Below are 13150 nucleotides of genomic sequence, written 5' to 3'. Positions count from 1 at the left end.
AACAGTCATCATACTTAATAACTCATTGTTTAATATTTTTTTCCCCACAGACTGTGAGCTTCATTTGTTTACTGGGCGCTTACTATGTACCTGGCAGGTGAATACCTAGAAAATCCTTACCCTTTGCTTATTAGGTTTGCACCCCTAGCACCAAGCAGAGTATCCCTTGACTCTCAATAAATATTTATTGAATCAATAAATTAATCATTTAGGAGGAGCAGGTAGAAGCAAAAGGAAAAAAAAACTACAGAGAAAAGGAAAAATTTGGGTTTGATCTAATAACCCCTAGATTTTTATTAAAATCTTAACATGCTTATGGTTAATAAGGATGATCATTTTTGTTATTTAACTCATCTTTAAAAGCAGAAGTGCTACCACATATATTTCAATTCCCAAAGTCAACTATGATCCAGAAAGAGGACATGTGTTTCAGGATGCAGTATATGCTCCTTTCTCAGACTATTTTTCAAATTATATTCCCCAGAGCTCAGCCTGTGTTTGTATTTGTTTCTTTCTAAAGGGTGACTTTCCAAGGCAAGTTTTCTCCCAGTAATTAGAGGTATTTATCTTAAAGCTCATCTGGTTTTAGCAGTAAGGTTACAGGCTGTCATCCACGTTGTTATTGACTCCCTCAATTAGAGGCAATGGCATTTCACCTCCATGCAAAATATTAGTAAATTAACAATCCCCACTCTGCATTCATTGGGGAAATCTGCTCTGCTTGTGATGATGAACGTGACAAGCAGGGAGTAATCGGGACACTCTGGTAATACCTTTAAGCCTTGCAATCATCAATTAAAATCTGGCTCTGCACCTTGCAGTTGGGGTTTGGTCTGTAGGGTAAATTTTTTTTTTATGACATAATGCATAAGTCTGCATTGGTAATTGGTGAAAAAAGCAAACGATAACCCCAACAAAAAATAGCCACAGAAACATCCACCCTGATTTTTCCAACCATTTCCTGTAACTCTATGTTTGTTTTAGAGCAAAAAATGAAACTCGGGTATTGCAAACAATTTTCACATCAGATTTACAACTCTCTTACATGACAAATTTGACTCAAAGAGCAAATCGTAATAAATTTTTTTTTATAATGCTAAAAAGACTGCAAAGAAATTATTATTCAAATGTCGAGACTGCCTCTTTCAGGTCTAAGAGAGTTTTAACCAAGGAATTGTTAGGTCACAGGAGCTCTGTGAATGGGCTTCGGCTGGTTAACCTAAATTTTCTTTAAAGTGTCTTATGTGCATTTTATTGGGATAGGCATACATCACTTTCATCAGATTCTCCATGGAGGCTCATAGCAACACAAGACAAGAATCTTTGGTCTGGTGGGAAGGGGCCCAGGGCTGAGAGGAGGATTCTGCCAAGGTCTGCCACCACCCAGCTGTCATGGAGCTGCTATGGTTTTAGTGTCCTCTTGCATAAAGTGCTTTCTTCAGATGGCCTATGATCCTCTTTGTCTCCTCTGTGTTTTCATACTTGAATCTGATGTTGTGGGGATCATAAATTTAGCTGAACCTTCACATCTAATGTCCTAGACTCAAAAAACTGTATTAACTAATGATTCAGCATCATCCTTCACTGGCACACTGAATTTCATTAATCACAAAACTAACTAAACATTTAGGGAAACATTAATATTTGCATTGTATAAAATAGAGCAGAAAGATTAATGCCTCCCATCTCGACATGTTATCACTTCTTTATGACAAATCAAACCCTTAGGAAAATTTTTTTGTGCAGTCAGAATCTCATTTCTTTATTTAGTACATTATAATAAACAAAGCCTAAGTTACAATTTAAATCTACTATAACAGCATGTCAACTGTGTGTTTATAAGCCTATCAGTTTTATTAGATTTCCAGAGACAGAAGAGTCGAGAAACTGGGCAAGTATTGTTTAAAATTTCCCAAATAGTTATTTCAAAATACTTTTTATTTGGGGGCTATAGATTCTAGCCAAGCTTAAAATGTATCATCATTTGTGAAAATCAGCTAAACTAAAATGATTTTTTTTTTATCATCATGGCTTAATAAAGGCAAAGCTTAGGTCAAAATGCGTGAGATTTTCATTGCTACTACACCCCAAAAAAGCCACTTTTGAAGGTAAAGAGGATTTCTAAGAGAGAACATGACCAAATAAGAAATCGTTCTCACATGGGGGCTAACTTACTGTCATGATGAGCCCTTTATCCTGGAAGTATTTAACCAGTGGAGCAGCGTTCTGCTTGAAGTTCATTAGTCGCCTTTGGGTAGCTTTCATATTGTCGTCAGGCCGCCCCTGTTGTTCTGCACGCTTCAGTAATCTTTCTTTGAGCCTCTGATTGGCACAAGCCAGGAATACCACCAAGTCGGGAGTACAGATCTGCAGAGAGTATCAAACAAGGAGAGAGGTGTTCAATATACCAACCAATGCAAGTGTGGTCATGGCATCATCCCCTTTGGTTCTGTGGAGGCTGCCATGTCCACCCCTCTATGTTCTCACCAGCGTATCTCTGGGATTGCGGCTCCACACAAGGCCAGGGGTAGCCATTCCCATTATAGTTCCTGTAAAGGGCATTCTACAACCCACATGGCCTTACATAGAGGCACTATGTTTTTCAAGAAAACACTTTTTCAAATAAATTTCCAGGTTGAATTAAGGAAAACATGGGTCAAACTTTGCCAAATGTATATGCGACCTGATTTTAGATGGGAGATGACTATTGGGTCACAGATATTTTCTACAGCAAACAAGTACTACTGCTGTTATTAGTATTTGCTGCTATTTAAAAATTATCTACTGTGTGCCAGGCCCAATGCTAAGTTATTTTCTTGTGATATTGCTAAGCTTTACAACAACCTGCAAGGTAAACATTATCTCTATTTTATAGGTGAGCAAATAAGGCTCTGAGAAATTAAGTACTTGTCTGAGATCACATGGTCGACAGGGTAAAAGCTGACATTTGAACACAGGTCTGTTTGGTCTAAGGCTTCTATTCCACTATCACAAAGCACCAAATGGCCCAAAGGCCTTCGTGTGTTTCTGAAAATATCAAGGAATGACATAAAAAGAATCTATGAAATAAGCAGTTTTTATTTAACAAAATTAGAACTAGTATTGCATTTAAAAGATAACATGATCATACGAAGTGGATGCAGTTTGTTGTGGAATATGGGACAAGGCAAAAAGGCAGTTTTGCATAGTGATTTGAAGCAATAATTTCCAAAATTTTTTGAAGCATCTTCACACTATAGTAGTAAATTTTTTGAGTATATACCCCAATAAACATACATCTATTAATTTATAAATTATGCATGTATGTATGATATGCACATATATCAATATAAGGTACACATTGTAAAATACTCACACAAATAAAATTTTAAAAGGATGTTAAAATTTTAACATTTTCTTCCCATATCATAGTGGTTTGCTTTGTGCACTATGGAGACCACTAGTTAGAAATGGACTTTGGAAGCTGGGAGACATGGATCATATTTTTTCCCTCTCCAGGTTTTCATTCTCTCTGTGCCCTTCCACTGTTTTAGCTTCAACTACTACCCCTTGTTGATGGATTCCAAATTTACACTTTCAGCACTGACTTTCAACAGCACCTCAGTCCTATATTTTCAAATGTGTATGTGACAGCTCTGTCTGTAAGTTTTAATGTTATTTGTCACACAGCAAGGCCGAAAATTAATCTTGGCACCTTTCTACCTAAATTAAATCCCCATCTTATTTATTTGCTTGTTGTTTGTTTTTTACAATAACAACACTCCTTTCCTAAATCTCTTAGCAGAAACCTTAGCATCAATTCCACCCTTACTCATGAAAATGTCAGTCTGTCTGAGCTATCACTGTTTTCTCTCGATTTTGTCTTCGAAACATCATTCAGACTTCCCTTCCTCCAATTCTCACTGCCACTGTGTAAGCAGAGGCACACACTAGGTGAAGTGATTGAGGATGAATTTTAGAATCAGATTGTCCTGAGTTTGAATTTAGAATCTGCCCTCGATTAGTTGTTTGTCCTTGGGCAAATCGTTCAGTCCCTCTGAGCCTCACTTTCTCAACTGTAAAATAAGGGAGAAACCCCCACTCAGTAGTTTAGTATTTAAAAAAACATATAAATTGCTTTTGAGAAATCTTAAAAATTTAGAAAATCACTTGTGATTTTTGTGTGATATATGATAAAGAGATTACCTAAAGTTAAAATTTTTATTTTATCAACTATATTATAAATTTCAATATAATCTTTGGTAATATTCAACTTTACCCAATATAATGAAGGACACATTTTAAAATTTAAATGAATTATATAAGGAAGAAGACAATTTTTGACAAATAAATTAAAATGACATTATAATGAGAATACTTCAAAAAGTTCATGGAAAAATTGAATTACAAGATAATACAAATCTTTCCATGAACTTTTTGAAGTACCCTTGTAATGTTCTTGGTTTGGTGACAGTGCATATTGGAACACAGGAACAACTGAAGTACCAGCTCAGTACTGAATGCAGATAAAAACTTCACACATTTTGAAATTCTTGCATTTTGCACTGAAATGGTTTACATGAACACATTTTGTGTTTTGTTTCAGATGGCAATGTAAGTGCTTCTCTCTAGATAATACAATAAGGTCAAGGGTACCCTTACGTAAGTAATCACCCTATATTCTGTCTTCTGGTTAGCTTTCGAAATACTAGAAATATATAGGATTTTTTAGTACTTTGAATAAAATTGCATTTTATTTTTAAAAAATTAATAGACTTCTTTAAAAGCATTTTTAGATTTACAGAAAAACTGAGTAGATTTTTAATCAATGAATACAATTTCGTGTCTGATAAAGATGACCTTGAAGTGAATCTGCAAAGTTATTTAATTTTATAACTGTGATTAACTTGCTGTCCTTCCTTGGTTTAAATTAAATAACATCTGACTGGGAATAAAAAAATTACAATGTAAAAACAGGAAGAATGCCACAGTAGTTTGGGATAATCAGCTGACTGCTCAGCAGAGTGACCACAGCCACAGCATGCTCATCTGATTCCTGGTAAAGCCACAGACATCCACTCATGATGGCCTCACGTTCTCCAAAAGTGCTCCATTTTAAAGAGAAAAAATATTTAAATGGCTATGTTTTTCCCAAAACTTTAAAATAGAGGCAGACTTCGTTCTATTTAAAAAGATGTGAAACCCCAAGAAAGTCTTTATGAAATACATCTGTGAATGGTGAAAAATATCAGCAAACAAAACAGCTGTCATGGATCCGTGGCACACCTTTTCTTAGCCTACATTCTCAAATAATATTTGCTGATTGGATGAGTAAATAAGTAAATAAATGCAAACGAAACTGAGATATCACTTTTGCTATGTGGCAGTAAACTTGCAAACTGCTATTGTTTCTCCCATCGAATCAACTAAGTTGATCTTTTTTTTCCTGTTATTACATAGACAACTCAGTTTTCCTCTATCCATTTTATAGCCCATACTTGAATGATTGTTTATTAAAAATAGCCTGTAGGGCCGACCCCGTGGCACACTCGGGAGAGTGCGATGCTGGGAGCGCAGCAGTGCTCCCGCCGTGGGTTCGGATCCTGTGTAAGGATGGCCGGTGCATTCACTGGCTGAGCGCGGTACGGCCGGCCACAAAAAGACAAAAAAAAAAAAAAAAAAAAAAAATAGCCTGTAACTGCCTTTGTATAACCAAAGACATATTCACTGTATCAGACTGTAAAGTGAGCTCATTTTAATATTCCCTGTTCTTAACTGTCAGTCCTTTTGACTGCCCTGTTCTTTATGAAGATGGGTAAAAGGCCTAGCTCCATAATTCAGATCAGCTACACTGTCAGAAACCAGGAAGCAAAGTACTAAAGAAGAGAGACCACAGTTGAAACAGAAACTGGAGTCACAGAAACTATAGAAACAGAGAGAAAAAACTTGGAGGTTATCTAACCCAAATTAATGTCAAACCTGTAATCATCTCTACAATCTCTTGACAAATGATTCTGAAACTTGAACATTTAAACTTGAAAGTTCTGCCTGAGCATTTCTTGTAATGGGTACTTAATACTTATGGAGCAGCCTCTTTCATTACTTGGTGACTCTAATAACTGGGAAGTTCTTTCTAATGCTGGGCTAAAATTTGTTTCCCTATTCTGCATACAGGGGGATGTAAAATAGGTTATTTCTTTCTTCCACTGAACATTTATTGAACATATGCCATTATCATAGAGGTTAGGCTATAATCATTAAACAAGGGAAAAAAAATAGATAACTGGACTTCACTACCATTTAACATGAAGATAACTTCTGGGCAGAGCTTTCAATAGACTACAAAGCTGGGAAACAAAAACTGAAATATGGGCCCACCAAGGAGGAGGGGCTCTAGAAAGTACCCTGCCCCAACCCCAGGCTTTTGCCAGAACCCTAAATGGCTATATCATCAGAGCACGTATGAACAAGCCATTATGGGACCAAGACCTATTTGGAATCACTTCAAATCTTCATTACATTAAGGTGACTGGATGTGTTTAATAGCCAGTAAGACACAGATTAAAAAATGAACTCATGAACTAAAACATAGGTCTGAAAAAAATATCCAGAATGAAGCAAGGGGGAGAAAAGGGTAGAAATAGTACAGAAAGGAGCAAAACAGACATATGAGACATGGTTGGAAGGCACTAGAAGAACAGAGAAAAACGAAGAAGCAATATTTATAAAAATATAATAGCTAAGAATATTCCAAACTGACATCAAGTCCCAGATTCAGGAAGCAATATAAAAACTAAGAAAAACAAATAGAAAACTCAGATCTAAGCACTTCGTAGTAAAACTCCTGAAAACCTAGACAGACGGGAAAAAAAAAAAAAAAAAAAAAAGCAGCCAGAAAAAAAAAAAAAGCAATGTAAGATTATCTTCAGAGGAGCAAAAATAAGACCGATAGCTAAATTTTCAAAAGAAACAATGAAAGCCAGAAAACAAGGAAATTAAAGTATTGATATAAAATAACTGCCAACCTAGATTTCTATATCCAGCAAAAATACCTTTCAAAAATTAAGAGTAAATACAGACAGTTTCAAACAAACAAAAACTGAGAGAACTTGTCATCAGAAATTCTACATTAATGGAAATATTAAAGAGAATTCTTTAAGTAGAAGAAAAATGATCCAGGATAGAAAGTTGACCCAGAAGAATGAATGAAGAGCAACGAAAATGGTAAATATGTGGTAAACCCAAATAAATATTGACCATATAAAAGAATACTAGAAGTATTTTGTGGTATTTAAAAGCAGAGATAGCACATAAGTCATGAGGCAGGTAATGAAGTTCAACTGTTCCAGGTCTCTGACTTGTTTAGGAAGTGGTAAAAGTACTAATTTCTATGAGACATTAATAAGTTAATAAAGCATACCATAATCAGAAGACCAGAGGTGGGCAAACACTTTCTGTAAAGGGCCAGATGGCAAATATTTTAGGCTTTGCAGGTCATATGGTCTTGTAGCATGAAAGCAGCCACAGACAATATGGGCTTGGTTGTGTTCCAATAAAACTTTTATTTACAAAGACAGGCAGCCAGCAGGATTTGGCACTTGGGCCATAGTTTGCTGACCCCTGCTCTAGAATAACCACTAAAAAGTTGTAGACTAAAATATGACAAACAATCTAGCAGAAGGAGAAAATTAAAACATAAAAATTACTTAATTTAAAAGAAAGTAAAAAAGAAGAAATATAAAACAGGTGGGACAAATAGAAAATAAATTGTCAAATAACAGATTTAAACCTAAATATATAACTAATTGCGTTAAATTTGAATAGAATAAATATTTCAGTTAAAAAAAATAGAGAATGGATAAAAAAAACAATAACAACCAAAACCAAAAGCCAACTATTTGCTGTTCACAAGACAGAGTCTTAGCCTGAGTTTTCATTGAAAGCAAAACCCAAGACAGGGGCTTACCTGCAGATAGTTGGTTGGGAAGTGATTCAGGAAGTAGGAGGGGTGGGGTAGGGATGGGGAGAGTGCAGAGAAGAGCAGGGGAGAGGCAACACAGGTGCGGTATCAAGCTAGTCACTGCTACGGAAGACAGAGACTTCATGCTGCTGGGCCTTCTGAGGAGCCTTTATCCATCAGATCCCATCCCTGATTGGTCAAGAGTTGCCCCTTGGCATTCTACCTCCTCATACTTTCACCCTAGGTATGTGTGTCTCAGGGTGGAAAGCCAAACATGCACAGTGAGTCGCTGTATAATACACTGGCACAAAGCTGGTCACAGCAGAAATGGCCAAGTGAAAGGTGGACTGAGAGGATATGATGGGGGGCATGCGGGGCGTTTGATATTGCAGTACACTTTAAATATAAAGATGCAGAAAGCTAAAAGGATGAAAAAAGCATACCATAAAAACACTAACCAATTGCCTACAGCAATTAAGACAGTGTGGTACTGGTGTCAGGAAGACCATTGGACCATTGGAACAGAAGAGAGAACCTAGAGATAGATCACTGCCCAAATACCTGGGCACCTGATTTGTGGCAGGTGGCTCTGCAATGCAGTGGAGAAAACACAGTCTTTTCAATAAATGGTGCTGGATCAATGGATGTCCATATGGAAAACAATAACTCTTGACTTCCTACATCATACAATACCTAACAATTCATTCCAAATAGGTTTTTCGATCTAAACGTGAAAGGTAAAATGATAAGGATTCTAGAAGATAACATGTAAGAAATTAGCTTCTAGATCTTAGGGTAGACAAGGATTTTTTAAACAGGAACTGAAAATCTCTAACCGTAAAAGAAAAGTTTGATAAACTGTACAGCTTTAAAATTAAAACAAAACAAAACAAAACAAACCACCCCCCACTTTTATTTATTAAAACACAGCATTAAGAGGATGGAAATGTCAGCTGTACATTGAGAGAAGATATTTGCAACACTATAACCAACACCACCCCCCTCTCTTCACTTTTGAGGAGAAAATGTGTGGCTAAAACTGGTCAGAGCAAGACTTTTCACCATGCAATAGTACTAGGCAGACATGTGGTTTGTCTCTTTTATTTCCAAGAGGTTGGAGAATATCCATCTTCTTTCTCTCTGCTGCTCATCTTTCTTCTTGAACTTGCTTCTTTCTATGCAGGTAGTGCAGGAGACTCACTGCATAATTGGTCTTAATTCTCAGGAGACTCACGTTAGGTGGCCAAATATTGACACAGTTTATGGTTCTCTGGCTCCACATCCTGTCTTCTTCTTCATTGGCATTGTCTTGAGCAACATGTGTGTGACAACAGTGGGACAATCTGAGACTGGGAGTGAGATTAGATTTGGAGGAGGCCATTTGACCTGCTTTGGTCCCAGGCTCAAGGCTGCCTCCATCCCAGATAAAAGGAATCCTCCATGTGTTCAGATAATATTCTTGGACCTCACTGGGTTTGGAAACAAAGTTTCACAGTAAAAGAATGTTTTTGCTGTCTACTGCTGTCCCTGTATGTATTTGACTTAGATCATGCTGGAGGACTGCTCGACTGCCCATAGGATTTGTTTGTTTCCCAAACATCATTTTAATATCTCATATTTCCAATAATCAGTACTGAGTATTAGGCTCCATTAACAGAAAGAGGAACAAGACATTTTCCCTGACTTTAAGAAGCTCACAGTCTAGTAGTGGAAATGGAGAGATAATTACAGGGGGTTGGATAGATGTTGGTCAAAGGATGCAAAATTTCAGTTAGACAGGAGGAATAAATTCAAGAGATCTGTTGGACAACATGGTGATTATAGTTAATAAACACATATTCTTGAAAATCACTGAGAGTAGATTTTAAGTGTTCTTCACACACAAAAGAGTATATGAGGTAATGCATATATTAATTAGCTTGATCCAGACATTCCACAATGTATACATATTTCAAAACATCATGTTGTACACAATAAACATATACAATTTTATTTGTCAATTTAAAAATAATTTTTAAAATGAGATGATTATAATACAATATGATACATGCAATAACTTAAAAAATATGGTAGTAAAGAGGAGAGCTACTTCCATACGGCAATTCCTATAATACCTGATGTCAGTTAACGTATTCTCCTTAAGTCTTCTTTTTTTACCAGGACAAATACCATTACCCATCCTATTATTGTTACAATTTCATGAAATCACATGAAGTAAATGAAATCTGTTTCACTCACTGAGACAAACTATGACATCCATGGACTCTGAGGCATCTACTGAAAGAGTAGCTCTTGCACTAGTCATCCTTCCACAGGCCTCCTCTAGAAGCTTGTTAGAAATGCAGATCCACGAGCTCCATGCTATTCTCATGAATCAGAATCTCTGGAGATATGGGACCTAGAAAACTGTCTTTTAACCTCTGCTTTATATTATAAGAAACTCTCTATATAGAAATGAGTGATCAAAGCAGGAGGTTAGTGAGGTTGCAAGATCTCTAAAAGTAAAACAACAATAACATTAAAAATCCAAAGTATATCAATCTGATTAAATGCAAAATGAAAGAAACTATTTTGTTGCATTTACAGAGATCACCAGTATGTGAAACCTTACTTTGAGTTTAGGCATTTCCTATTGACAAGTTGCATTCTATTTCCATGACCTGGTGGTAATCTCTTACAGTCCAAAATGCACATTGTTTCTACTTTAGTGAAGTAGTTATCTAGGATACTCTGTCCTTTCACAAGCCAAATTAATCATATCTGCTGAACAGAGTATATCATTAATGGCTTCAAAAATATATCATTAAAATTAGTTTATGAAACACACATTTCTGTGGTTTGGTTATTATGGTGCAAATGTTCATTTCATTAAAAGCCATTGGGGGTACATTAGGCTACCAAGATGTAGAAATTTAAGGAAGAGGAAAAGATAAAGGTTCTATTTAACATATATTGACAATAAGTGCTATGGGTTGAATGTGTCCCCCAAAGTTTCATGTATTAGAAACTTAGTCCTCACTGTGTTGAGAGGGTGGAAGATCCCATTACGGCCATTGAAAGGTGGGGACTTTAAGAGGTGATTAGATTGTGAGGACTGTACCCTTGTGAATGGATTGGTCCCTTTGTGGAGTAATGGGCATGGCTCTGAGGGCTTTTTAAGGAGAGTGAATGAGCAGGTTAGCTCTCTCTTGCTCAGCCATTCTGCTGATGTGATACCCTGAGTCTCTGTGGAGAGTCATCATTCCTACAAAGGCCCTTACAGATATGTTCCCTGGACTTTGGACTTTCCAGCCTCTGAAACTATAAGAAATAAATTTTATTTCTTAATAAATTACCCAGTTTCAGGTATTCTGTTGTAAGCAACAGAAATGGACTAATACAATACGTAAATGAATGTAAACTTACAATGCTATTTTTTCAAGATGTCTTTTCCTCACCACTAATTTGATTATTCAGGCATCTATTTCATTCATGTATATATTCATTCATCCAGTATTTATTAAGATCCTATCATGAGCTAGAAGTTGAAATTCTGGTAAGGTAGATTGAGACTAGATGGGCTGGCATTGTTTTCCATGCTAAGCAGCTAGGGTTTTATCTTATACACATGGGAGTATTATATTTTATTTCATGCTTTAAAATGAGTATCAATGGCAGTGCAGGGGGCAGATTGGATGGGCAGAGACTGGAGCCAAGCACATCATCTGGAAGAGCTAATGAGCCTGAACTATCTACAATGATGTGCCCTTATGAGTAGAGGTCAAATAAGATATAATGTAAAACATGATCATTATTCTCAATATTGTCTTTATAGATGTGCTTGATTTTAATGAACATTGAGGAAATAAGGGAACTGTTAGTGCCAGCATTAGGCAAATGGCAATGAAATAGGACAAAAGGAATTTCTGAGATTGGAGGGGAGGGAAGGATGAAGGCAAATGGGCAGAGTCCAAAACCAAATCAGCTGTTTCTACACCTGTGGGATGAGCCATACCTGCCTGGTTCATAATAGTCACTTTATGGACTCTTCATTACTAGTGCAGTGATGCATGATTGATTAGACTGCAGAAAACAGCCTATTAAGAAGTGGTCAAATGACTGGATGATAATGTTTGGTGATTCTGCCAGACCCAGCCAAGAAAAGCACTATAATGATTTTCCGCAGCATATTGCTAATGTCAGTATTTAGCCAACTTCTAAACCAGCCCTCTCTATCTTGCTTCCTTGCAAATATTTAACACTTAAACCCATAATATTGACAATAGGTATCACTGTCTGAGATCCTGTCATTAGCATGTAAACACAAATGTGACTTTTATTGTCTACTATTGTAGCAGATTGAATTATGTCCCCCCCCAACTCATTGAAGCTTGAATTGTGTCCCCCAAGTCTTACGTATTAGAAACTTAGCCCCCACTGTGACTGTTAAGAGGGTGGGAAATCCTATCATGGTAATTGAAAGGTGGAGCCTTGAAGAGGTGATTGGATTGTAGGACTGTGCAGTAGTGAATGGATTAAAAATGTGGTCTGGGACATGGTTCTGAGAGCTTTAAAAGAAGAGGAAAGTCTGTCTGTCTGTCTCTCTGCTCTCTCTGCTTCCACCATCTTGCAATGTGAGACCCCTGAGTCACTATCACCACCACCAGATGGAGTTTGGACTTCTCAGCCTCAGAAACTGTAAGCAATAGATTTAATTTTCCTTATAAATCACCCAGTTCAGTGTACTTTGTTATAGCAACACAAAACAGACTAATACAACTATGTTCATAAATTCATGAAAACAAAGAAGATCAGGAAGGATCTTTTAAAGGTCATGTGGTCCAAATCCCTTTGGTCTACTGCATTGCAATTAATTTTCAAAAAAAATCATTGGAGCTAAATGTGAGATATATTTGTAGTTTCATCAAATAAGATAAAATGTATTCATTTTAAAAACAAGAACAGTGTCATTTCTTCCTGACCTACCTAGTTCAGACAACTGGATTTTATGCTTTGAGGCATAATGCATCCATTCAAAGGAGGTATTAGAAAAGAGATTTAGAAAGTCTTAAAGCAAGAAGCACATTTTCAAATCTTTTAAAAGCATTTCTTGGAGGAAAATGAAACTCGAGAGTATATTAAATGTGAACTGACACTGTGGAAGTACAAAATAGATGAGAAATTATGCAACAATTCCATTAATATCCCATGCACAAGCTTACTGAATGGAAA

The 13150-nt window shown here is 36.5% G+C and overlaps 1 protein-coding gene across 1 annotated transcript in view; it reads right to left on the bottom strand.

Annotated features, from left to right (window-relative positions):
* The window catches only part of AK5 (adenylate kinase 5), a 243505-nt gene that overhangs the window by 196710 nt on the left and 33645 nt on the right, over positions 1–13150 (bottom strand). The window contains exon 6 of the mRNA XM_063104609.1: positions 2176–2367. Within this exon, the coding sequence (XP_062960679.1) occupies positions 2176–2367 (192 nt within the window). The remainder of the gene's footprint in view (positions 1–2175; positions 2368–13150) is intronic.

The sequence above is a fragment of the Cynocephalus volans genome, chromosome 8 (assembly GCF_027409185.1).
Source record: "Cynocephalus volans isolate mCynVol1 chromosome 8, mCynVol1.pri, whole genome shotgun sequence".
In the NCBI taxonomy this organism is placed as follows: Eukaryota; Metazoa; Chordata; class Mammalia; order Dermoptera; family Cynocephalidae; genus Cynocephalus; species Cynocephalus volans.
This window is presented reverse-complemented; position numbering and strand designations above follow the sequence as displayed.